Source organism: Anolis sagrei, chromosome 1 (genome assembly GCF_037176765.1).
Source record: "Anolis sagrei isolate rAnoSag1 chromosome 1, rAnoSag1.mat, whole genome shotgun sequence".
In the NCBI taxonomy this organism is placed as follows: domain Eukaryota; kingdom Metazoa; phylum Chordata; class Lepidosauria; order Squamata; family Dactyloidae; genus Anolis; species Anolis sagrei.
In genome coordinates this window covers 174,226,678-174,254,614 of record NC_090021.1, presented here as the reverse complement: position 1 = coordinate 174,254,614, position 27,937 = coordinate 174,226,678, and the positions used below count along the sequence as shown (strand labels likewise).

At 40.9% G+C, this 27,937-nt stretch overlaps 1 protein-coding gene across 1 annotated transcript in view; it reads left to right on the top strand.

The window, feature by feature from the left end:
- Window positions 1–27,937, top strand: part of ABCA12 (ATP binding cassette subfamily A member 12) — a 214,919-nt gene that overhangs the window by 145,825 nt on the left and 41,157 nt on the right. The window contains exons 37-41 of the mRNA XM_067470388.1: window positions 1,641–1,768; window positions 4,334–4,421; window positions 12,255–12,360; window positions 16,354–16,408; window positions 19,950–20,127. Of these exons, the coding sequence (XP_067326489.1) occupies window positions 1,641–1,768; window positions 4,334–4,421; window positions 12,255–12,360; window positions 16,354–16,408; window positions 19,950–20,127 (555 nt within the window). The remainder of the gene's footprint in view (window positions 1–1,640; window positions 1,769–4,333; window positions 4,422–12,254; window positions 12,361–16,353; window positions 16,409–19,949; window positions 20,128–27,937) is intronic.

Sequence of the window (27,937 nt, the reverse complement as noted above, 5' to 3'; positions counted from 1 at the left end):
CAGTACACTCTGAAGCAAATTCAATAAAGTTCCATAGGATGTATCTGAAAGTAACTGTGCAGGGTCAGTTAGGCAGCTTACATCCCATTAAAGTCAAGAATTGCAACCTTCAACCTGATCTTTCAATATTTACTGTTTTCATGTGTGTAGGATTGAAAAAAAATAATAATTTGTAACTATTTATTTATTTATTTAGAATATATATATATATATATATATATATATATACTTTGCTTATATACCGCAAAGTATATATACTTTGCTTATATACCGCTGTTCTCAGCCTGTTCTCAGAATTTTGTTTTTGAACAAAATTCAAAAATTCAAGACATAATATAAAATCCACATCCAGCATTAAACAAAAACATCATCATCAAAAACATCATCATTACTACGAAAGCCATTCCGTATTGTCTCATCGTTGATATACCAGTCTTCTCACCTCCAATGAGGGACTCAGACCGGTTTACAACAGAGGAATTCATACACAATAGTTTAAAACATCACATCCAATAGTACACTAATATAAAACACAATTTAAATACAATCATACAATTATATAAGGCCAAGTCGTCAGCATAAAATCACAATTCATCACCATCCGTCTGTGTGGTCAAGAGTTTTTGACTCACTCATCAAATGCCAGATTCCAGAGCCAGTTTTTTTACCAACTTTCTAAAGGTCAGGAGGGAAGGGGCAGTTCTAATCTCCAATGGGAGAGAGTTCCAGAGCCGAGGGGCCACTACCGAGAAGGCCCTGTCCCTCATCCCCACCAGATGCGATTGCGAGGGTGGTGGGACCGAGAGCAGGGCCCCTCCGGAATATCTTAACAACCTTGATGGTTCATAGGGGAGAATCCATTCGGACAGGTAAACTGGGCGGGAGTATTGCTTTGGGCTTAGCCTCATGTTAGCTGCCCCGTTGTCCCCTTTGGGGAGATGGTGCTTTGTCCTCCAAGCACTTTACATTTCTTTAGGTCTGCTCGTATGCCCTTCCACAAACACCAGTATCACCTTTCGTCCATGTCCCAGCATTATTTCCAATTTTAACTCTACATTTGGCCTTCCCACTGTTTTTAATTGTGTGTTGTCTTATTGATAATGTTGTGTATTTTATTGTTTATGTTTTTTAATTGCTTGTATTGTTGTGATTATTGTATTGTTGTATCTGGGCTTGGCCTCATGTAAGCCTCACCAAGTCCCTTGGGGAGATGGTAGCGGGGTACAAATAAATTATTATTATTATTATTATTATTATTATTATTATTATTATTATGGTGGTGGGTTATAAATAAAGATTATTATTATCATCATCATCACCACCATCATCATTATTATTATTACAAAATTGCCCTTTGTGATGAGGTTGATAAAATGTCAAGATCCTCCTGTGTGACTCTATACTCAACTACTGTAGTCATGCTGGAGGACCTAGTAATTCTGGAGAGAACATTTCTCTAGGAATCCCTGAAGTTACTGTTTTCAACAAATATAAATGAATGAATGAACAAATAAATATATTCCTTTTTACTGATTTAATACTCCCTAAATGTACTTCATTATTAGCCTGCTAAATATTGCGAAATTTCTAAGCATGTCAAGTTTTTTTAAAAAATATACATATATATATATTGTTTCTAGACTTGTCCAAAGGTCAATTTTTTCCCACCTCATAAACGAACTTTCTTCTCCCGGACAATTTATAATCTTACTGGGCATGATGTAGAGACCTACCTTCTTGCTACTGCTAAAGACTTTGTGCAAAAAAGGTATTACTTCTATTTTATTGCTCTCTATTTATAAGCATTTTCAGATATTCCTTCCTTTCTTCTGCCTGTAGTTTGACTCAACGGAGGAAAAGAGAAGTGTGATTGGTGACCTCAACCTATTCTACTTTGTCTCACCACTTAGAATCATAGAATCATAGAGTTGGAAGAGACCTCCTGGGCCATCCAGTCCAACCCCCTGCCAAGAAGCAGGAATATTGCATTCAAATCACCCCTGACAGATGGCCATCCGGCCTCTGTTTAAAAGCTTCCAAAGATGGAGCCTCCACCACACTCTGGGGCAGAGAGTTCCACTGCTGAACAGCTCTCACAGTCAGAAAGTTCTTCCTCATGTTCAGATGGAATCTCCTTTCTTGTAGTTTGAAGCCATTGTTTCGCCTCCTAGTCTCCATGGAAGCAGTAAGCAAGCTTGCTCCCTCCTCCCTGTGGCTACCTCTCACATATTTATACATGGCTATCATATCTCCTCTCACTTGGCCATGTTATTTTCTCCATGCTGGAGGGTTTGCTTTTGCATAAGGAAAAACTCCTCTACTTGTGGATGCATCCTGTGCAATTCAAATACCTGTTTATAGAGAATTGCATGCAAGGAATACACCAGTAGAGCAAGCTCTATGCAGCAGACTCTCCCCCCCCCCCCCACAACAAATAGAGGATTGTGAGCCTAGAAATGCAGCAGATTCCAGCTTTATGCAGTTCTTTTCTAGTAGATGCCTGAAGAAAGCTTATTCATCAACCACTTCTTTAGCTATGTTTTTTTAGCATTTGATTCTCTTCTGGTAAAAATATACAATATTTATACCTAGCCAGAGCTCTCTGCAATTGTTATAACCCTGAATTTTGATTAAACGTGCTCTGTCTTGATGATTCATTGTTGCATTGTGTTGACCCAATTGCATGGTCAGCAATTAAATGTGTAGGTGAAAATTAGATATACTGTATTTTCTGGCATATAAGACTACTTTTTAACTAAGGAAATAGAATCATAGAATCAAAGAGTTGGAAGAGACCTCATGGGCCATCCAGTCCAACCTCCTGCCAAGAAGCAGGAATATTGTATTCAAAGTACCCCTGACAGATGTCCATCCAGCCTCTGTTTAAAAGCTTCCAAAGAAGGAGCCTCCACCACACTCCGGGGCAGAGAGTTCCATTGCTGAACGGCTCTCACAGTCAGGAAGTTCTTCCTCATCTTCTTAAAATCTTCTCAAAAGTCTGGGGTCGTCTTATACGCTGGGTGCCATCTTATAGAGTGGGTGCTGAAACTTCTGAGCTGGACTGGGGAATCTGTGGTCACCGTATATGGTGGGGGGGAGCTGAAAAACAGCCATGGCTGCATCCCCGCCGTATGCAGCAACCATATGAAAACAGCAAGAAGTGACTTAATGTGGTCCCAATGATGAGGTGAAGGGGAGCCTCACCGAGAAGGTGTAAGTGAAGGGTGGAACAAGCTGCAGGCATCCGGGATGTCCGGGACATGGAAAGAAGTGATAGAGTGGCACCGTGCCCAGAATAACAGGCCTATTTCACCTGTCTGGCCCGTCCTTATATCCTATTACCATACCTCCTTCTCTGCCTCTCAGATCTTGCTCCTGGGGACTGCAGTGAAGCGGCGCACACATGCATATGTGAGATCTGAGAGGTAGAGAAGGAGGCACAGCAATAGGAAAATTACCATAGTGAAATCAAATCTGAAGTTTTTTAGATTTTTATTTGGTGTGCATTGGAGGAGGGGTAGTCTTATACGGCGAGTATATCCCAAACTCTGTATTTTAACTGGAAAAGTTGGGGGTTGTCTTATATGGCCAGTCGTCTTATACACCAGAAAATACGGTATTTGAATGTACTTATGGAACTCACCTGGAATGTGATATCCAAGAAAAAATTAAATCCACATAACTCCCCCAACCCCCCCCCCCCCCCAAGCCACAGGTTTATGGTAGAAATCTGGATTCTGGATATCTAACATCATTCTGTCAAAATTTCAGCTCAATACTGGAAAAAAGAGCAAAATAGCATATGCTGCATATGCAAGGCTTACGTGACACATGATTTCTTTGATTATGGTAGACTTACTGCTTTTGGAGATTTCCAGGAAAGGAACTGATTTTTTTTTATAATAATTTTTGTTGGTGGTGGGGGAAGTGAAGATTTTTGAGAAAGGCCACGAGACCACAGACTAGGCCCTTCATCTACAGGCAGGCATGTAGCCGGGGGGGGGGGGGGGGGGTTGGGGGCTTCAGCCCCCTCCCCCAAATTCTCATGGTGGTCTGTGAGAAGGCCTTACTGGTACATTATTTAAACTGTTATGTTTATTCATATCATGATCTGATCACCATTCTCAATATATCCCATATGCCTGGGGGTATTGGGGTAACGATACAAAAGGTTTGCTAGGGTAGGCCCTCTTTCACTCAGACTCACCCCCCCATCAAACTCAGCGCCCCCCCCCCCCCCCCGAATCAAAATCGACCTGATCTGGTTAGTTCATGAATTAAATCTATAAATCCAGATTGTGTTTCCTGAAGTGTTTTATTTTTTCCCATTTAGATATGGTGGTTGGAGTTTTGGACTGCCTTTGACAAGTGACCTCCAGTTTGATATAAGACCAGTGCCTACTAATAGAACAATTACTAAGGTAAACTAGTACTGAAATGCATGACAATACATTGGATTGGCTGTGTTGGAAGTGTATTCAGAAGGAAAATATCTTTGATGATTCTCAAAGCCACCCAAAAATCAATATGACTTTATTCTTGTAGTTTGCCTTGAAGTCCTTTCTAACTTATGGTGGCTCTATGGGCAACCTATCATAGTTTTTTCTGAGGCAGATAGTGCATGACTCACCTAAGGTCACCCAATGGGTTTCAGTCTCTGGAGTCTTAATCCAATGCTCAAACCACTACATTACATATTACCTGGCTGTAATTCTAACTGCAATCTTTTAAGGTAGTTCAGTAATATCATTCCATACTACTGTGGGAACATTGAGGCTCCGGTCCAGCATACCTATCCGAATGTATCTCCTTCTATGTCCCACCTCGGAGTTTAAGATCTTCTGGGGAGGCCCTGCTCTTGGCCCCGCCTCTGTCTCAAACACGTTTGGCGGGGACGAGGGACAGGGCCTTCTCAGTGGTAGCCCCCCGCCTGTGGAATTCACTTCCCAGGGAAATTAGGTCATCATCATCCTTCCTTACCTTTAGAAAGAAGGTTAAAATGTGGATGTGGGACCAGGCCTTCGGGCCATTCGGTTAAAGGACAATTGATAATGTTTGACTATGGCTTGGAAGTGGATTTGGTTAAGTTAAGCAGAGTACTCAATAGTATATGGCTAGATAAATAGCCACCAGACTGGTAATAGCTCAATGGACTGTAAGTATATTGTTTTAATTTTTATGTCTTAATGTTTATGCTTTTTAATTGTTACAATTGCTGTTTTGTATTTTATGATGCGGCATTGAATTGTTGCCAATTGGAAGCCGCCCTGAGTCCCCCTAGGGCAGTGGTTCCCAACGTTCCTAATGCCGCGACCCCTTAATACAGTTCCTCATGTTGTGGTGACCCCCAGCCATTACATTATTTTCATTGCTACTTCATAATTGTAATTTTGCTACTGTTACGAATCGTTATGTAAATATTTGATATGCAGGATGTTTTCTTATTTGAGTGTTATGGGAGGATTGATTTTGTCATTTGGGAGTTGTAGTTGCTGGGATTTATTCGCCTACATTCAAAGAACATTCTGAACTCTACCAACGATGGAATTGGACCAGACTTGGCACACAGAACTCCCGTGACCAACGGAAAAAACTGGAAGGGTTTGGTGGGCATTGACCTTGAGAGCACTGTGGATTCAAGCAATGATGGATCTGGATCAAACTTGGCATGAATATTCAATATGCCCAAATGTGAACACTGGTGAAGTTTGAGGAAAATAGACCTTGACATTTGGGAGTTGTAGTTCCTGGGATTTATAGTTCACCTACAACCAAAAAGTGTTCAGAAGCCCACCAATGATAGAATTAGGCCAAACTTCCCACAAAGAACTCTCATGACCAACAGAAAATACTGCCTGTGGTGGTCTTTGGCGACCTCTCTGACACTCCCTCATGACCCTTCCAGGGGTCCCAACCCCCAGGTTGAGAACCACTGCCCTAGGGGTTAAGAAGGGCAGGGTAAAAATGTTCAAAATAAATAAATAAATAAACCTTCATCATCCTTATCGCTCCTTTATTGTACAGTCACTGAACCAAAGGAATAAATATATAGTCACTCTTTTCGTTCAGGAGCAACTTGAGAAACTGCAGGTTGCTTCTGGTGTGAGAGAATTGGCCATCTGCAAGGACATTGCCCAGGAGATGCCTGGATGTTTGATGTTTTACCATCCTGTGGGAGACTTCTCTCATGTCCCCACATGGGAAGCTAGAGCTGAGATAGGAGCTTAACCCGCTCCCCGGTTTCGAAGGGTTTAACCCATTGCACCACTGACTTTTATAGTCACTAAAAATCTTTAAAACGTGATAATTTAAAACAATAAAAATACATATACAATTTAAAAATGAATAAGATACAGATTTCAATTAGGTTGAATTAATCTTCTTGTGACACCTCTGATAGGAGAAAAAGAGTTTAGCCACATAATGAGTCATTAAGTTGTTTAAATCAACCAAGAAATGTTCAGGCACCATTCTGATGTCTTCACTGGGCATTTCCAGTGCAGGTTATTGTGTTCTTCAAATATGATGTCACCTTAAGCTTCAACTACTTAATCTCCACAGGGATGTCAATAATCTTTGTATGGGTTGACTGTGTCCTTTAAGTACTACAAAGGGAAGGCAATTAAAGTGAGCACTAGAAAAGACATAGCAATACTCAGGTAGAATCGAATTATTATCTAGATAACAAACATGCTTGGAAAATTGAGGCTCGGCAGATGCCAAGGAGTCCTATCAGGTCATGTCAGGTGTGTGATTCAGTTGGGAAATTTTCTGATTCATAGCTAATTAGCTAATGAGATATTGTGAAGTGCTGAAGAAATTGGTCAAGCAGCATCAATGACTCAGGATTACTGTCATGTGAGGGTGTTGAAGAAACCATCACTGGATCCCACTCAATTCGACAACTATCGGCCAGTTTCCAATCTCCCCTATTTGGGCAAAGTCACGGAATGTGTGGTGGCAACACAACTCCAGGGGTTTCTGGTAGACACTGATTATCTAGATCCGGCACAGTCTGGCTTTAGGCCGGGACATGGAACGGAGACAGCCTTGGTCGCCTTGGTAGATGATCTTCGCTGGGAGCTTGACAGGGGGAGTGTGTCCCTGTTAGTTCTGCTGGACCTTTCAGCGGCCTTCGATACCGTCAATCACGGTATCCTTCTGGGGCGCCTCATGGACATGGGGCTCGGGGGCACTGCTCTGCGGTGGCTCCGATCCTTCCTTGAGGGACGGTCCCAGAAGGTGTTACTGGGTGACACCTGTTCGGCCCCACACCCGTCCTTGTGTGGAGTCCCACAGGGTTCAATTCTGTCCCCGATGTTATTTAACATCTACATGAAGCCACTGGGGGAGATCATCCGGCGTTTCGGAATAAGATGTTATCTCTACGCAGATTATGTCCAAATCTGTCACTCCTTTCCACCTGTCACTAAGGAGGCTGTCCAGACCTTGAACTGGTGCTTGGCTGCTGTGTCGGACTGGATGAGAGCTAACAAATTGAAATTGAATCCAGATAAGACAGAGGTCCTACTGGTCAGTCGTAAGGCCGAACAAGGCATAGGGTTACAGCCTGTGTTAGACGGTGTTACACTCCCCCTGAAGACGCAGGTTCGCAGCTTGGGAACCCCAGGTCTCGGCGGTGGCCAGGAGAGCTTTTGCACAATTAAAACTTGTGCGCCAGCTGCACCCGTACCTTGGGAAGTCAGATCTGGCCACGGTGGTCCACGCTCTTGTCACATCCCGACTGGATTACTGCAACGCACTCTACGTGGGGTTGCCTTTGAAGACTGCTCGGAAACTCCAACTAGTCCAGCGGGAGGCAGCCAGATTGCTCACCGGAGCGGCATACAGGGAGCATACCACCCCCCTGTTGTGTCAGCTCCACTGGCTGCCGATCCAATTCCGAGCACAATTCAAAGTGCTGGTTTTGACCTTCAAAACCCTATACGGTTCCGGCCCAGTGTATCTGTCCGAACGGATCTTCCTCTACGTCCCACCTCGGAATTTAAGATCTTCTGGGGAGGCCCTGCTCTCGGCCCCGCCTCTATCACAAGTGAGGCTGGCGGGGACGAGGAGCAGGGCCTTCTCGGTGGTGGCCCCTTACCTGTGGAACTCACTCCCCGGGGAGATTAGATCAGCGACTTCCCTTTTTTCATTCAGAAAAAAATTGAAGACCTGGATGTGGGACCAGGCTTTTGGACATTCTGGCAGCTAAAGGAAAGACCGTGATGATGGGCAGGAATTGACGGAACGGAATGGATTTATGGAACTCTGAACACTGAGCATGAGATTGTTTACTATTGTGTTATGTACTGATGATTTTAATCTGTTAACTGTTTAATTGCTTTTATGTATGTATGTATATTTGACATAGGCATCGAATTGTGCCTTTTTTGTAAGCCGCCCTGAGTCCCCCCTCGGGGATGAGAAGGGCGGGGTAGAAGTAACTGAAATAAATAAATAATAAATAGAAAGAGTAACTCGTGGGATGCATGCAGACTCAAGAGCCATTTTTGTGGCACAACAGATCTTTCCAAAGCTCTTTTAAAAGCTCTTTTTAAAGTCAGGTTTGCTTCCCCAAATGCATATTACAGGACATATGGGTGATTTCTTCCTCTCTTTTTTTGAACAGACAGCAGGTTTAGGTCTATGAAATCCAACAGTTTGTAATCCAACCTTCTTTTCTACCTTTTGGACATTACAACAATCTTTTTTCATTTTGCAGTTTCAAAACTGCGAGAAGCAAAATACAACACCTTCCCTTGTGAGAAGCAGAATAGACTCTCCTTCCCAATTACAATTGGCCTATTCTTGTGGAACAGTCTCTTGGAGCTGTCTTTTTTATATGATATCATTTTTATAACAGATAAAAATCATTCTCTAAAAGGAGACATACTTGTAGTCTGTAACATAAGAAACATAGTAGGAGGGAGCCTTTCAAGATGCCTGAAATTTATTTCAAAACATAACAACCACTGCCGCGTAGCTCTGTTCTGAAAATAGCTTCATAAAAACAGACACTACGTGTTTATCTTCTTCTTCTTCTTCTTCTTCTTCTTCTTCTTCTTCTTTTTGTACTTTTGAGTGCATTTATGTTAGAGCAGTGTTTCTCAACCTGGGGGTCGGGACCCCCATGGGGGTCGCGAGAGGGTGTCAGAGGGGTCGCCAAAGACCATCAGAAAACATAGTATTTTCTGTTGGTCATGGGGGTTCTGTGTGGAAAGTTTGGTCCAATTCTATCGGTGGGGTTCAGAATGCTATTTCATTGTGGGTGAACTATAAATCCCAACAATTACAACTCCCAAATGGCAAGATCTACTTTCTCCGAACTCTACCAGTGTTCACATTTGGGCATATTGAGTATTTGTGCAAGGTTTGATCCAGATCCATCATTGCTTGAGTCTACAGTGTTCTTGGATGTAGGTGAACTATGCCTCCAAAAAACTCAAAGTCAATTTCCACCAGACCTTCCCAGTATTTTCTCTTGGTCATGGGAATTCTGTGTGCCCAGTTTGATTCAGTTCCATCATTGGTGGAGTTCAGAAGGCTCTTTGATTTTAGGTGAACTATAAATCCCAGCAACTCCAGCATTACCAAATGACCAATCACCCCGAACCTCACCAGTATACAAATTTGGAAGTATTGGGTATTTGTGCCAAATTTGGTCCAGTGACTGAAAATACATCCTGCATATAAGATATTTAGATTACCATTCATAACAGTAGCAAAATTACAGTTGTGAAGTAGCAACAAAAATAATATGGTTGAGGGTCACCACAACATGAGAACCTGTACTAAGGGGTCGCGGCATTAGGAAGGTTGAGAACCACTGTGTTAGAGGATTCTCAGCCATTATCTTATAGTGACTCCAAATTATAGTTCCAATTCTGCTGTTATTTACCTAAGATTAAACATAATTAAAATCAGTAAAATTTAATTTTGCATAGACTTTTAAAGAACTATGCTTTATGATTCTTAGATATGGTCATACAATGCAATACATGATACATGCATGACACTCAAATATTTTGAGGAAAGAGGAAAAAGCTAAGAATAACTTTCTTGACTTTATTATTTATTTATTATTCGAACTTATATGCCGCCACTCCCCTGGGGCTCGGAGCGGCTTACAAGAATGGCTAAAATCTAACACAATTTAAAAACAATTTACAATTTTAAAAAATTAAAACAATTTAAAAAACAGCAATATCAAAAATCAATCTAGAAGAAAAGTAAAGCATGTCAGTCTTCTTTGTAAAACAAGATATTAAGTAGGTTTAATCACATCCCATGGTGATAGGCTTTGTAACATGGAAGGAGAGATAATAAGCCCAAATTAGAAAATGGAGGATATCAAACCCAACCTATATGCAGACTGATGTGAGAAGAGTGAAGATGTGGCTAAGAGTAAGAATACATATTCTGCCTAAACTCTTAGACCCTTGTACACATACAGTAAAACTCGGAAGTAACCAGGATAAAAGTGGGGGCAACTAAATGACGTTTGGGGAAAGTGTGAGTGGAATTTATTATAATACAGAGTTATCATACGAAGAAGAAAGAGGAGAAGGAAAATAATTATTGTTGCTGCTACTGTTTATGTTAATTGCTACCTGCCTTTCCATATGGCTCAAAGCAGGGGGCAACATGGTTAAAACAGACAAATGCTGTTAAACTGCATCTGAATTCAGATTTAATTTGGTTTTCTTCATCCAGCCCATTACTTCCTCCAGGCATTCATTCAGCGTAGACATGTGTAATGAATCCCTTATCTTAACTAGCTAGTTAAAGCCTAAGGGAGTGGGCCTGGCGAAGCCACGGCATCCATTTTGGAGAAGGGAAACAGGGAGATGCCATCTTAGGTTAGGTTTGCCTTGGGGGGGTGGTCTAGTCGTGGAGGGAAAATTAGAAGGTTAGGATTCGTTAGGAAGATGGGGCGGAGCCTAAGTGATCTAAAAGAAAAAAATGACTTTTAAATTGAGGCTTGAGTTCCCAGATTGCCAGTTGGAGCTTGGAAAGGGTAGAGTGAAGACGTTGGGTGTTAGTGAGAGCAGCTTGGGTTTTTTAAGTAGAACTTTGGGTCAGTTTTTTGTTTAGTATTCAGAGTAGCTATAGAGAACCATAGCTAGAATACTGTGTGGAGCAGAACCCCATTAGTGGTCTGTTATTTTCCTAAGGAAGTCTAGTTCAGGGTTTTGGCTAGATTCCTAAGGGGGATTTTTGTGGGAGTTACTTTCAGGGATTCATTTCCTGAAGTAATTTTCTGTGTTGAAACCTTTAAGACTTGTAACCCAGAAGTTTTTAAGATCTTTACTTAATGAAATCACAATTTTTTTTGATGCCAGTATTTTACTGAAACCATTGAGCATTTGTACTTGAATTATTTAAGCCTGTTCAATAAACGTTCTTGTTATTTTTTATCAACTTATACCAGCCTCAGTGTGAATACCTTTGTGGTCAAAGCATTATTCTAGTCAGCTTTTAACAGCCTCAAAGAAAATTATCTTGACACAGAGTGTGTTACTGAGCAACCTCTCAATAATACTCAACCTGTTTATTATTAATATGGTGGCAGCGGAAATCTTTTAAAGAATCATTTTAAGTCTCTCCGTTCCAGTTCAACAAATATTCAGTTGGTTCAACAACTATTCTCCCTCTATATTTTGTTGAGCTAATCTGAAGTGGTGTCATCGTTATATAATTTGGTGAAGCAGCGAGTGGTTGGGATTTATTTCATATATACATTTCCCTGTATAGTAAATTTAACTTTAAAAATCTTCCTCTCTCAACTGCTTGGCCGCTGTGTTTGTTATAACATGCTATACTTTACTAAGTCATGGAGCAATATATGTTTGAAAACTATATGTTTGAAAAGCAATATTTCGATAAATATACCCCTTGTTTGAGCCAGGTAGGAGATTCATATTAATGAACAAAAATAAATAATATGTGGGGCCTTTTGAATGTGAAAGGGTGCAGGTTATGATTCCATTTTAACTGCCATGAATACATTCTAATGAATCCTGGGATGCCAAAGGCCCTGTCCTCAATGAACAATCCCAGGTTTCCATTGGAAATCGCTATAGTGCTTAAAGTGGAATCAGAGTGCTATCACTATGCAGTATGAAAGGTCCCGTCATATGGATGAACATATACATCTAGAGTTTGATTATTTTCCCCATTAACAAAAAATGAAAAGAAGCAGTTTTTTAAAATAAATACTTTTCTCTGCTGTTTTGGTTTCTCCAACACAGGTGTGGTATAATCCTGAAGGTTACCACAGTCTCCCGGCATACCTGAACAGTTTGAACAACTTCATACTCCGCGCTAACTTGCCAAAAGAAAAGTCTTCTGAGTACGGTAGGCACTCAACAGACCTTGGCAGTGTCATTTGGAACTACAGGTTGAGAGACTTTTGCTTTCAGCTGTGCCTAATTTGCTGTGACACAATGAAGCACAACACTTTTATTTCTTCCCGTTAAGAATGATCAGCGTAAAACTGTAGAATGGCTGATCCAATTCTTAGACTTTCAGGGCATCAATTACACGTTTCTTTTTCATGCTCCTGGTTCTGTTCTCTGCAGTCAGAGACAAAACTAATTAACAAACATTATTTTAAAACTCAAATCCAACAATCAAGCAAAAATTATTTTCTGGCTTCTCACTCAAATGCACTCAGGAGCTGGGAAATGCAACAAACTTGTAAATCTAGAGACTTCTTGTAAACTGGTTGGAGGCAGAATTGATGGAACTTTTTCCCGTGAACCTCTCCAGCAGCCAAGGCCATTTGTTGCTTTGACAAATAAATGACAGCTTAAGAACCAGTGAAATGGCCAGATAAAAGGTTTGCTGTCATTTTCACAATTTGAAATAGGTGGCAATCCTGCTTTTGAGGTTTGACTTAGGCTTGGTGTATTTAAAGAGGCACATAAAAAGAACTTTTTATGCTGTCACTAAGCAAATCATAATGGCTTTCGACTTATGTATATTGTGCAGCCTCTTCTTCCAAGTCTTGAAAAATATGTATTGAAATGGAAATTTTGACTTCTAGCCTAAGCTGCAGTAAAGAGAAAATGGTTTTACAGGGAAGGAGCATTAACAGCTTAGTCAAACTGTATCTCCTTTATTTCTGATAGATGGAAAAATGCTTTCTAGTTATTGTACCTCATTCATATAAACTAAGGAGGGAGGAAGCCTGATAAGTAGATGGGTTTTGTTTGTTTACAATCAGCTATGAGCAACACCTCTCACTTCCTTCATTTTCAATGTCACTCTTTCCATATACGTATTATTTAAACCTAATATTAGATTGGCATTCTAGTTCCAAAAATCTTCTCAAGAAGAGAAAACAAAAAGCCTAGAGAGGAAATGGGAAAAAAGTCAGGCAAGACTGGTGCCAGTGCCATGAATAAAACATTAAAAAACAGAGATGGAAAAGTTTATTCTTTCTTCCACAAAGAAAGTTGGAACATAATTTGTTGCCATTTTTGATGCTTTCATTTTTTTAAAAATTAGGAATTGATAACACAATCTAATATGTGAACAATATGTGAAAAATGCCTATACCAGGTCCGTAGCCAAGATTTTGTTTCAGGGGGAGCTGAGTTTGATTCGGGGGGCGGGGGCTGAGTCTGCGTGAAAGAAGGTCTACGCTAGCAAACCTTTTGTATTGTTACCCCAATACCCCCATGCATATGGGATATATTGAGCATGGTGATCAGATCATGATATGAATAAACATAACAGTTTAAATAATATACCAGTAAGGCCTTCTCGCAGACCACCATGAGAATTTGGGGGGGGGGGGGCTAAAGCCCCCCAAGCCCCCCCCCCCCCCCGGCTACATGTCTGGCCTATACAAATGCCCGTTTATAACTAAAATAGCAGCTAGGACATATTACTACACCAACAGAATTAATGTTGAACTCACTTCTTTCCTATAACTACAATATGTTGTTATTGTTATATAATGTAATTAGAACTTTTTCCTTCCAAGTTGCAATATTCATTAGAAGGATTTTGAAGTCTTTAACAAAAAATATTACTTCTTGGGAGGAGAGCAATGACCAATCTCGATAAAATAGTGAAGAGTAGAGACATGACACTGGCAACAAAGATCCGCATAGTTAAAGCAATGGTATTTCCCGTAGTAACCTATGGATGTGAGAGCTGGACCATAGGGAAGGCTGAGCAAAGGAAGAGAGATGCTTTTGAACTGTGGTGTTGGAGGAAAGTTCTGAGAGTGCCATGGACAGCGAGAAGATCCAACCAGTCCATCCTCCAGGAAATAGAATCATAGAATCATAGAATCAAAGAGTTGGAAGAGACTTCATGGGCCAACCAGTCCAACCCCCTGCCAAGAAGCAGGAATATTGCATTCAAATCACCCCTGACAGATTTTTGAAATAAAGCCTGACTGCTCATTGGAGGGTAGAATAGTAGAGGACAAGATGAAGCACTTTGGCCACATCATGAGAAGACAGGAAAGCATAGAGAAGACAATGATGCTGGGGAAAATGGAAGGAAAAAGGAAGAGGGGCCGACCAAGGGCAAGATGGATGGATGGTATCCTTGAAGTGACTGGATTGACCTTGAAGGAGGTGGGGGTGGTGCCAACTGACAGGTAGCTCTGGCGTGGACTGGTCCATGAAGACACGAAGAGTCGGAAACGACTGAATGAATGAACAACAACAAACAAAAAAATATATGTTTCCCCCTCATTTTATAGTTTCTATTCTTGGTATAAACTCAAGGAACCAACTAGGTTTCAAACCTCCCATTCCTTCCCTCCCCATATTGCTGTCACATTGCAAGCACTGGGCCTCTTCACAGGGGCTGAAATTTGGCAGCAATGACGGGTTTTATTGAACTTGTACCACAAAGCCCGGTGGCTCCCATAATTCCCTGGATAAGTATTTCCAGGGTGGCTCCGTGGAGAAACTGGCACAAAAACTTTGCCGCCACCTCAAAATACCTGGGAAGCTTCCTGTCTTTCCATTGGGAAAGATGGGTTGAGCCAGCTTAAAGAGGCTTCCCCCTCCCATGTGATGAGGTGGGGAAAGCAGGGACGGTGTGGGCACGGGGTCATAGGGTCACCACAATCCACTGGGATACTCAGTGATTCCAGTGGTGTGCATGAAGAGGTCCTACCTCTATTCCTAGAGGTTGCAATCTATGCAATACTATAGAATTTGGGCTTGTTTGTATTTTTGGAAGTCAGTGATATCCCTGGGGGGAGGAGGGGGTTGCACACTGAACTTAGCAGACATGACCCACATCTTCCCTGGTTATTTATCAGTGTTTGGAGCCCCTTTAATTGAGATGAAGTAAAGGTGGCTCTAAGGTGTTGTAAAAAAGTAGATGAACATTTAAGCATTATGCATCCAAATTTGAAAATGTGATTATTATATTGTTATGCTGGGGAGGGGGAATTAGGTTGATAAGGCCTTTTCATACTAAGCAATTATAGCACTATGATTCCACTTTCACTATTTCCTGGGATTTGTGGTTGTCTGCAAGCATCAAAAAGTCCCATGGTTGAAGATTGCAAAGGTCCCCTCCTCAGCTGCTATTCCTAGGATTCCACAGAATCCAACTATGATGATGATGATAATAATAATAATAATAATAATAATAATAATAATAACAACCCTTTATTTGTACCCCGCTACCATGTCCCGAAGGACTCGGGGCGGCTTACACGAGGCCGAGCCCAAAATACAACAATAAACAACAACAACAATAATACAGCAAAATAAAACAAAACAAGCAATAACATTAACAACACGCAGTGACGCAGTTAAAAACAATGGCTGGGCCAAATATAATAATTAAAGTTAAAATTAAAAAGTGCTGGGCATGACAGGTGGGGTGTTTAGAGGAGGGTGGGCTTGCAGATATCCTAAATCTCTGATAAAGTGTCTTGGGACATAATGCTAGGAGTTTCCTTATTCTGGAAAGGCACACTGGAACATCCATGTTTTCAAGCTCCTCCTAAAGATTGCTAGCGACGGGGCCTGTCTGATGTCCTTAGGGAGAGAGTTCCAGAGTCGAGGGGCCACCACCGAGAAAGCCCTATCTCTCGTCCCCACCAATCGCGCTTGCGATGGCGGTGGGATCGTAAGCAGGGCCTCTCCGGATGATTAAGGTATAATTGTAGTGGTGTAATTGTATAGTGTGAAAGGCTTTAAACTCTATCCATTTATGTTTTGCTCAGGATGTAATATCATGGTGCTAATGAGTCTTCTATTGACTTCTTTGCTCTTGGACTTTAGTCAGAATTGATTTTAAAAAATCCTTAAATGTGCTGCTGTTTATAGAAAATCCTTAAATTTGCTCTTGTTTTTGTTGTAGGCATTTCCATCGTTGCACATCCTTATCCTGGTGGAGAGAGCCAAGAACAAGTCATGTAAGATTTTGGATTTCTAAGGGATGTGAAAAACTCTCACATTTTTTTTTCTATTTCACAATGATAAAAAGTATCTAATTACATCAGTTTCCTGAGCATGATCAATACTGGAGTTCTCGTCATATTTGAAAATTGATGCAGGAAGAAAAACACTCCACAAAGGTCCCTTCTACATTGCCATATAAAATCCAGATTATCTTCTTTGCTAAAATGACAGTGCAGACTCATATACGATGATACTGTTATGAGTGAAAGCAAAGTGCGTAAGTGGGTACGACAATTCAAAGATTTTTATTATTGTTATTGTGAAGCGCCTGTTCTCACGAATCCTCGCTTCAACTGAAGCCACCAAATCGTCTGTAATCAAAGAAGGGTGACCGGAGCGGTCCTCCTCATGGACATTGTCACTACCATTTTTGAATTGTCGTATCCACTTAGGCACTTTGCTTTCACTCATAACAGTATCACCGTACACTTCACAAATCTGTCGATGAATTTCTGCAGCAGGCAGGTTCCTTGCTGACAAAAACCGTATCACTGAGCGAACCTCACATGCGGAGGGTGAGTTGATAGTCTTAAACATTTTTAAAGCACAGAACAGAACCGTACAGGTTAGCTACAGAGTGGAAACTGAGCACAGTTGTTCCCGAGGCATGCCGGTACACGACGCACGCGCTCGTTGCGGTATGCGCGCGAACTACTAGTGTCTACAACAAAACGGACCTTACTTAAAAAATGTCCCTCGTAATTCAATTCAAAGCAAATAATGTGGATTATCTGCTTGGATAATATGGAGCATATGGCAGTGTAGGAAGGGCTAAAGTACCTGCAGTTTTGCAGATACTTTCCCCCCTCTAGCCCAAAGCAGCATTACGTTTGGGATTTCTATGAAAATTGAGAAAGGAGAGTTGCAGAAGTTTGAAGGTTGGTAGTCAAGTTTCTGTTTTTTCTTCACCTTCTCCCAACTCCATGCCTTTCATAGAAATCTTGACTAGAGGCTGTGAAAAGACACTTCAAGTACCGCCCCCCTCCCAACCTATTCTCTGCTAGTTTGATAGCTGAAATGTCTTTTCAAAGCCTCTAGTCAGGATTTCTGTTAAATAGTGACTAGAGGCTGTGAAAATATACTTAACTTTCATCTTCCAAGGGTTCTTTCACAGCTGAACCATCTTTTCACAGCTTCCTGTCAGTGTTGGGAGGGACAGAAGTTGCAGGAAAAGTAGAAACTCAATAAACAGCTGCCAAACTTCTATACCAGTGGTTCTCAACCTGTGGGTCCCCAGGTGTTTTGTCCTACAACTCCCAGAAATCCCAGCCAGTTTACCAGCTGTTAGGATTTCTGGGAGTTGAAGGCCAAAAACATCTGGGGACCCCAGGTTGAGAACCACTGATCTATACCTTCTCCCCCCGGAAACCTCCATGCACAACTCTTCCTCATCATTCTTTCACAGAAGTCCTGTCTATAGGCTGCATCTCCCCCGCTGTCAATCACAACTTTGGTGTTGGGTGAAAGGAAGGAGTGAAAGTGGAAAAACAGTATCCCCTACATAACTGTAAAAGATTTGCAGTTTTTAGTGAAAGCTGTGCAGCTTCCTGTCATTTTGGTGGGGGGCTAAGGTGGGATCCCACATCTCCCAATGGCATAAGAATGTTGGAAAAAATAGATTATTTTTCCCAACATTCTAACGAGGAAAATTGTGAATTTCATACCTAACTGTTCATCATATATAAAATCATAAATAGCTTAAGGTTTTATGATCATGCTGCTTCTTTCATACATATCTACCCTGTTGTTGACATATTTGAAAAATTCTGTGTCCACCAAAATATAATACCATGTAACAAAATTTGGAAAAAAAATGTTCCCGGCTTAAAAGTATTATTTGCTGTTTAATTGTGCAGTACTTACTTTGAAAGTAGTTGTTATACTCCAGAAATCTCATTTTTGTGACTACCACAAACTATTTTGAATTGGTTGAGACTCTTTAAGATATTCAGTGAAAAACTAGAGCAAAATGTGCCACAGGATGTCCCTCAGGAACAAAGTTTTTTCAGTTTAATAAACTTTTTCCATGTTTTTATGATAGAATTAGGAAATTAGGAAATGAAATCTGTAACCCAGGAACAAAGTTATGTTATCTAGTGTAATGTATATTTGACACGGTCCTAAGAAAAACTTTCTTAGCAATTGGTCGAGACCCAGGAACAGTGGAAATCTCATGCGACAGCTTTGTTAGTAGTCTTCCTATAAAACATTACTGTTCAGTTGGATATTTGGTTAGATCTGATTATTATTATTATTATTATTATTATTATTATTATGTTTATTTATATTCTGCTTTTTCTCTCCACCAGGAGACTCAAAGTAGCTTACATTAAAAGTACTTTCATACAATTTAAAATCTACCTCTCTCTCTCTCTCTATATATATATATACAAGGAGTATTTTTTAAGTAAGGTCCGTTTGAACATAAGTATACAACGAAAGTTTATTTCAAAAAAGTAAATTTATTTTCAGAAAGTACATACTTCACTCTATTTTTCGACATAGTTGCCAAGTTTGTTCAAACACTTATCATACCTCTGAACCAATTTTAAAATACCCCCTTCATAAAAACTTGCCGCCTGCTCCAATAACTAAATCGTCTGTAATCAAAGAAGGGCAACTGGAGCGGTCCTCATCATGGACGTTGTCACGGCCATCTTTGAATTGTCGTACCCACTTTGCTTTCACTCATAACAGTATCACCGTACACTTCACAAATCTGTCGATGAATTTCTGCAGCAGGCAGGTTCCTTGCTGACAAAAACCGTATCACTGAGCGAACCTCACATGCGGCAGGTGAGTTGATAGTCTTAAACATTTTTAAAGCACAGAACAGAACCGTACAGGTTAGCTACAGAGCGGAAACTGAGCACAGTTGTTCCCGAGGCATGCCGGTACACGACACAACCGCTCGTTGCGGTATGCACGCGAACTACTAGTGTCTACAACAAAACGGACCTTACTTAAAAAATACCCCTCGTGTGTGTGTGTGTGTATATATATATATATATATGATACCAATATATCATTAAAACAGAATTAAATATAATTTGTATTAAAAGATTCAGTTAAAATCCATAAAACATTCAAAACTAAAATTAGATTTTTCTAACTGTCATATTAATAGTGTCTTAACTTGCTGCCATTCTTAAGCTTTGGGTAGTGGCTACACATAGGCTAGTTTTGGTTTCAGTAGTGGTTGCCAACCTTTGGTCATCCAGGCTTTTGGGACTTCAACTTCAAGAGTCCCCAGCCATCTTGGCCAACTGTCAGGAATTCCTGGAGCTGAAGTCTAAAACACCTGGAGGACAATAGGTTGGGAACCACTGGCTTAGAGAGTGTTATCACAGTCAGGTAAACCAGCTAGGGTCCACTGACTGAGAGGAAAGTAATCCAAGATGACATTTTGCCCTGGACATTGTTGAACCTTTACCCAGTCCTAGCTGCATATTCATTTGGAAAAGCAATCCTTTTGTTTACATTTTCCTCTCTCAGGCTTAGCAGTCTTCTGGATCTCATCGTGTCTATGTGTGTCCTTATTGGCTACTCCATCACCACATCTAGCTTTGTGCTTTATGTGGTAAAGGAGCATCAGAACAAGGCAAAACAGCTACAACATATCTCAGGCATGGGTGTGAAAAGCTATTGGGTGACTAACTTCATTTATGACTTGGTAAGTGCTTTTTCTCTTTAAAATAATATAAGAACTTGTGTGATCAAGAGCAATTTTAAGACTCCCTCAGATGATGTGATATGCGGTTTTGTCTTGAACTTGTCTTAATAGTGATCATAATATAAATGTTGTGAAAGGGTAACAGATTTTAATTTAGAATTATTGTAATTAATACACAGACGCACACACCCCAAGATGCATAGGCACTTCTTGACAGTTTCTTTTCCTTCCTTTTGGATGTGCTATATGCATAAAGCTCAGCAAATTTTAAAAAGATCACTATGCTATTAAGGTCATGGCTTCAATTTATTTTTAACCAGTAGGCAGAAAAATTGCCTTGAGGTTAAATTCCACTGTAGCAAGGGCAAAAAGCCAGGTCTAAAAGTCATCCTATGGTATATATTTTGTTAAAATCTCTGAGTAATGGCTACTCATGAAAAGGCTACTGCATGTGACCTTCCTTTTCTAACTCTGCCATAGAAAAGTCCTGTTCGTATAAGGGAAAGTATCCATACCATTGCAAAAAAAAAAAAATTCTCAAAAATACCCTGAGTCCTATTTATCAGGATATATATTTTCACCCATGCTATTTTGAAGCAAATATTTCTTACTAAAGCCTGGTTACTCTAAACAAAAACAGTAGCGTAGTTCCAACCTTTTTTTGTTAGAATTTTCAGGAGCAAAAATCAAGTTGGGATGGAATAAAATGATTTTAGTGATTGGATAAAAATCTTTCCATTCCTCAAAGAAACAGAGTGAATGTCCTTTCTACCATAGATATTATGGCTTTGGGAGATAAACTCTTTTAAAATTAAGCCCAGGGAAAAGGAAGAACAGTCTTTCATTCTTCAAAATATGGAGTTTTGCAGGCCCCTTTGGAAAACTTCTATGCCATGTTTGGATTTCACTTTCCCTTCAGTCTCTTAATTCAGTAAGGGAATGCAGACACTCAGTAATTTCCCAAATTAGACAATATTAACTTAGTTGTTGTAGGTTTTTTCGGGCTATATGGCCATGGTCTAGAGGCATTATCTCCTGACGTTTCGCCTGCATCTATGGCAAGCATCCTCAGAGGTAGTAAGGTCTGTTGGAACTAGGAAAAGGGCTTTCAACAGACCTCACAACCTTTGAGGATGCTTGCCATAGATGCAGGCGAAACGTCAGGAGATAATGCCTTTAGACCATGGCCATATAGCCCGAAAAAACCTACAACAACCCAGTGATTCCGGCCATGAAAGCCTTCGACAATACAATATTAACTTAAATAATTGTATTTATTTACATTATTATTGTTATGTATATATTTCATTTGAAAGACTGTTTACTGATTTTCACCCAGAAAGGATCTCTAAAGCTAGAGATGAAATAAATATTTCAAAATATATTTCAAAATCTTGAACTAATCATGATCTTTTTTGCAGTTTGAGACTTATTGTGCACAAAATGTGAGCATGTTTTTACCCATAACAGTATTTTCTACACAAGGGACAGCTTTTTTATATACAGTATATAGAATTGCAGGAATATGGTTTTCTGTGCAGAAAAACTGGCTCCACTATGGGATGCTGTCACTGGGGACTCATTTTGCACAAAAATTGCATTTGGTTGATTTGCACAGAAAAGGGAATTCTCTGAAAAGGAAACAGTTTTATGCATAAAATGTAATGACTTTATGTAGAAATATAATAATAATAACAACAACAACAACAACAACAACAACACTTTATTTGTACCCTGCTACCATCTCCCCAAGGGACTCTGTGTGGCTTACATGAGGCTGAGCCCAAAATACAACAATACAAGCAATAAACAACAATACAAACAATTAAAATAAAAAATAGACAATAAAATATACAACATTATCAATAAGACAACACACAATTAAAAACAGTGGGAAGGCCAAATGTAAAATTAAAATTGGAAGTAATGCTGGGACATGAACGAAAAGGTGATAGTGGTGTTTATGGAAGGGCATACGAGCAGACCTAAAGAAATGTAAAGTGCTTGGAGGACAAAGTGCAATGGGATCATTACTCCGGGAAGGCACACTGGAACAGCCACATCTTCAAGCTCCTCCTGAAGACTGCCAGAGTTGGGGCCTGTCTGATGTCTTTAGGGAGTGCGTTCCAGAGTTAAGGGGCCACCACCGAAAAGGCCCTCTCTCTCGTCCCCACCAATCACGCCTGTGATGCTGGTGGGATTGAGAGCAGGGCCTCTCCGGATGATCGAAGGGATCATGTGGGTTCGTATATGGAGATGCGGTCACGCAGGTAGGCGGGTCCCAAACTGTTCAGGGCTTTGTAGGTAAGAACCAGCACCTTGAATTGGGTCCAGTAAATGAATGGCAGCCAGTGGAGCTCCTTAAACAGGAAGGTTGACTGCTCACTGTAAGGAGCCCCAGTTAACAACCTGGCTGCCGCCAGTTGGATCATCTGAAATTTCCGGGCCGTTTTCAAGGGCAGCCCCACGTAGAGTGCATTGCAGTAATCCAGCCTAGAGGTGACTAAGGCGTGGTCCATTTGGCCACATCCGCCTTCCCAAGGTATGGTCGCAGTTGGCGCACAAGTCTTAATCGTGCAAAGGCCCACCCAGCCACCATTGATGCCTGAGTCTCAAACACAATCAGAAGGACCCCCACACTGCTGACCTGTGGCTTCAGGGGGAGTGCAACCCTGTCCAACACAGGTTGCCACCCTATACCCTGATCTGGTTTACGATCGACCAGGAGGACCTCTGTCTTGTCAGGATTAATCTTCAGCTTGTTCGTCCTCATCCAGACCGCCACAGCGGTCAGGCACTTGTCTAGCACTCGAGGGGCTTCCTTGGAGTTAGGTGGAAAAGAGTAGTAGAGTTGTGTGTCATCTGCATAGAGATGGCACCCAACTCCAAAACTCCAGATGACCTCACCCAGCGGTTTCATGTGGATGCATGGGAGACAACATGGAACCTTGCGGGACCCCACAGGTCAAAGGCCAGGGGTCCGAGCAGGTGTCTCAGCTTCACCATCTGGGATCAACCCTCCAGGAAGGACCGGAGCCACGACAAAGCCGTACCTCCAAGGCCCATCCCAGAGAGGCGTCCCAGAAAGATACCATGATTGATGGTATCGAAAGCCGATGAGATGTCCAAGAGAACCAACAGAACCAAAATATTATTTTCTGTGCAGAAAAATGTTTCCTTATATTAAATACCCGTTTATGTATATCCCCATGTGATTTTTGTGCAAAGTAAGTTCAGAATTACAAATATGCCTTGAACAGTGCACTTTTTAAAAGGCTTCCTCATAGCAGTTTCTAAAATTGTTAATTGTTTCCTTTAAGAAGGAAGTTAGTGAAAAATTCAATCCATAGAGTAGCTTACAAAAAATTAAAGCAAAGTCCAGCTAAAATTTTATTTTACAGAAGTTAAAAGACAAAATAATTATATTAAAACCTAGACAGTTTAAACAATTTAAACATATTTGGAAGACAATATTATTTATTTATTTATTTATTTATTTACAGCTTTTATATTCCGCCCTTCTCACCCCGCAGGGGACTCAGGGCGGATTACAGTGTACACATATATGGCAAACATTCAATGCCAATTTTTGACATACAAACATATACAGACATACACAGAGGCTATTTAACTTTTTCTGGCCGCCAGGGGACCTGACGCTTTCATCGACCATCTGCGATGCTGATGAAGCACTTCCGCATTCCCCGCATGCTTCCCCACTGGAATGCTTTCCTGGAGTCTTCTTTATGGCCTCATAAATCAGTTAATTTAGCCTCCCCACACTTTAAGGTGGTACCTTATTTTCCTACTTGACAGATACAACTGTCTTTCGGGTTGCAAAGGTTGACAACAGGCTACACACAATTGGTTGGAAACCCACTCCAACCCGGGCTGGCTTCGAACTCATGACCTGTTGGTCAGAGTGATCTTATTGCAGCTGACACTCAGCCAACTGCACCACAATCCCGGTGCTGAGTTATGAACCGTGTTGGGGGAAGAATTCATTTCAATCTGTGGGCACATCTATACTGATCATTTAACATAGTTTGAAAGCAGCGTGAGAATCTTGTAGTTATATATTTGAAACCAGAAATGTATGCTGCAGTGTGCTTTAAACTGAGACAAGCAAAGTTGGAGAATATTCCAAAATAGAGCCCTTAATGCACATTAGTATGTTGAAGTGTAAGCCACATTGCAGGGTGAAAGCAACTCTGCAGAATACAAATTGCTGTGCAGATAGCCAAATGGCTATGTTGATATGCACAGACTCATACTGTCAAGGAAGCTAAAAAGAAAAACGCCTGTCAAGCTAAGGGCAATGTGGATCCTATCACCCAGTGGTGCACAACTTTTGTCCCTCCAGGTGTTTTGGACATCAGCTTCTACAAATCCTGACCATTGGACAAGTTGACTGGGGCTTCTAGGAGTTGGAGATCCAAATACCTGGAGGGCCAGAGGTTGTGTACTAACCAGTTTCAGACCAGCCTCTAAGCACCATTCAGGCCACAATCAAGTTCCAGGGTTTCCAGTGTAATCATCTGCACTGTGAAACCTCTTCCTTCTATGCTGGTTACTCCATGGATAAAGTGAGCAGTATAGATGTGCCCTGAGTTTTCAAACAAATCTGCCCAATTCACATAATCAATCCAGAAGAAATTGGGAACTGAGGTTGCCTCGCTGTTTCTGATATGCATCTCCCATAATCCCTTATGACCAGATATATAAGCTAGAGTTGATAGGGGTTACCATCCCTCCGCCCCCACCAAAAAAAGACAGGATAAGCACCATGTCTTCAATAAAACAGTTGTTTTGTGTTTGTACATTGATATTAATACATTCCTTAATTTTTATGCTAAAACCATGCAAAAAATATGTAAATTAGTGGTAAATCAGCATAAAAATGAAATGTGCTGCTAAACTTTACAGGCACAAATGCACTATTTCAGGAGATGTTGCTAGCAAAGAAAGGCCCATTAAGTACTAATATTTATCTGTATGTTAATCAGTTCATTAGAAAATGCTCAACACAATGCAGTTATGTGAGCTTTAAAATGAAATGAAATTGAGATGAAAATAATTTAGGTTTGGAAGAATTGCACACAGAGGCAAACCGAAACTGAGATTTTCCCATTCATTGTTATGAATTATGTCTCATTTTTACACTGGATGGTTTAAGAGCTCTTCTAGTAAAATCCAAAATAATTTGACAGAATAAGATGTAGCTATTGTCCTGTATTTTAGTGTCTTGAAAAGCTCAGTTTGAATCTGTGTAATTTCAAAAGGAGCAAAAATCTATATAAATAAAAATGTAATGTTTGTTTATGGGATTATCATAACTCAAAAACCACTGGGTGAATTGACACTAAATTTGGACACAATACACCTATCAGGCCAACGAGTGACCATCACTCATAAAAACACAGCAGAAGGGACTTAAAAAGCCAAAAAAACAAATATACATTATAATGCATGTGCAAAACCACATATATACACAAACACACATATATATACACAAATATATACACACATATACGCACACACAAAACACACAGAAAGGGGAAAGGAAGGAAGGAGAAAAGGAAGGAGAGAAAGGGAAAGAAGGAGAGAAGGAGAGAAAAAGAAAAGAAAGGTAGAGAAGGAAGGAAGGAGAGAAGGAAACAAAAAAGTGAAAGAGGAAAGGAAGGAGAGAAGGAACGAGAAAGAGGAAGGGAAGGAAGGAAAGAGACAAGGAAGGATAGAACCAAAGAGCAAAGAAAGCGAGAAAAGAAACAGGTAGAGAAGGAAAAAAGAAGAAGAAAAAGAGGGAAGGAAGGAGAGTATCATAGAATCATAGAATCAAAGAGTTGGAAGAGACCTCATGGGCCATCCAGTCCAACCCCCTGCCAAGAAGCAGGAATATTGCATTCAAATCACCCCTGACAGATGGCCATCCAGCCTCTGTTTAAAAGCCTCCAAAGAAGGAGCCTCCACCACACTCCGGGGCAGAGAGTTCCACTGATGAACGGCTCTCACACTCAGGAAGTTCTTCCTCATGTTCAGATGGAATCTCCTCTCTTGTAGTTTGAAGCCATTGTTCCGCATCCTAGTCTCCAGGGAAGCAGGAAACAAGCTTGCTCCCTCCTCCCTGTGGCTTCCTCTCACATATTTATACATGGCTATCATATCTCCTCTCAGCCTTCTCTTCTTCAGGCTAAACATGCCCAGCTCCTTAAGCCGCTCCTCATAGGGCTTGTTCTCCAGACTCTTTATCATTTTAGTCGCTCTCCTCTGGATATATTCCAACTTGTCAATATCTCTCTTGAATTGTGGTGCCTAGAATTGGACACAATATTCCAGGTGTGGTCTAACCAAATTTTCCAGCCATTGCCTCCTAAGGCTAAAAAGTTTCCAATGCTATTATCAAAAATGTTTTCAGTAATGTAACTATACTTCCCACTCCCTCCACATCTTCTTACAACCTCATCAAATGGGCTTAGTTTTGACAGCAATCGCTGGATATTCTATGGCAGGGGTCTTAAAACTTTTTAAACAGAGGGTCAGGTCATAGTCCCTCAAACTGTTGGAGGGCCGGATTATAATTTGAAAAAAAATGAATGAATTCCTATGCACACTGCACATATCTTACTTGTAGTGCAAAAAAATTAAAACAATATAATAATTAAAATGAACAATCTTAACAAATATAATTTTATTAGTATTTCAATGGGAGATGTGGGCCTGCCTTTGGCTGATGGGATAGGATTGTTGTTGTTGTTGTTGTGTGCTTTTGAGTCATTATAGACTTAGGTTGACTCTGAGCGAGGGCCAGGTAAATGACCTTGGAGGGCCGCATCCGGCCCCCGGGCCTTAGTTTGAGGACCCCTGTTCTATAGTTTTGCGAAGAAGCCCACCGGCTCCCATCAGATGATGCTGAACTACTTCTGGTGGGGCTCTGTCATAAAACTATAGAGGGGGCTTCCCATGTTGCCTTTGAGACAATGGGGGAAGCCGGGCGGCTGATGCTTTTCCCGTGGGATGTGGTGACCGTCAAGTCAGGTGATGTGGGGCGTGGGGCGATGGGTTCCCCCTTCCTTTTACCAAAAGGTAAAATTCCAGGAATTTCCACATATTTACCAAAATATGTGGAGATTCCTGCAGCCCATGGGACAAAGTTTTTAATGAGTTTTGCATACCATATAGAAGAAGCGTCTTCCAGCATTCTTGATGCCTTAAGTGGGCTACACAAATGTTTTCCACTACTTTATGAAGGCCTAGCAAATCCAAAACATACTTGCGAAGAGAATGATATAAACAATCCTGTTGGGAATGATCAAAATTAGGAGATTTGCTGCCTGAATAACTGCTTGGGGCAGAGATAGAATGTGTTTTCATGAAAGTTTAACAAGGCCTTCGTGTAATCTTTAGCCTCGTTCTATCCTCCAGCCCTTTACATTATGAAATCACTCTGTGTTGCTCTCTCATGCACGTTATTACAAGCCATGTCCAATTGGCCATCACACCTACATTTCTCAACCAACTAACCAACCACACAGAAGTGGTTGTTAGGCCTGAAGGGCTGGCCAGACCACTCTTCTGGCCCCACTATCATTGTAACTGCCATGCTTCTTTTCATGCATTAGGTGCTTGCTGTGAAATGGAGTATTTATAAATCATCCACTTGAAAGCATCCTGATGATCTAACTGAAATCAATATGCAGCAGACTGAAACTAATGCAGTGGTATGCTGCAACTTGATACTTGTTCAGTGAATCCCTGCTGACAAGCAAGCCTTGTTCCTAACTATGAGAAAAGACTGGAATGTCTGGAGGCT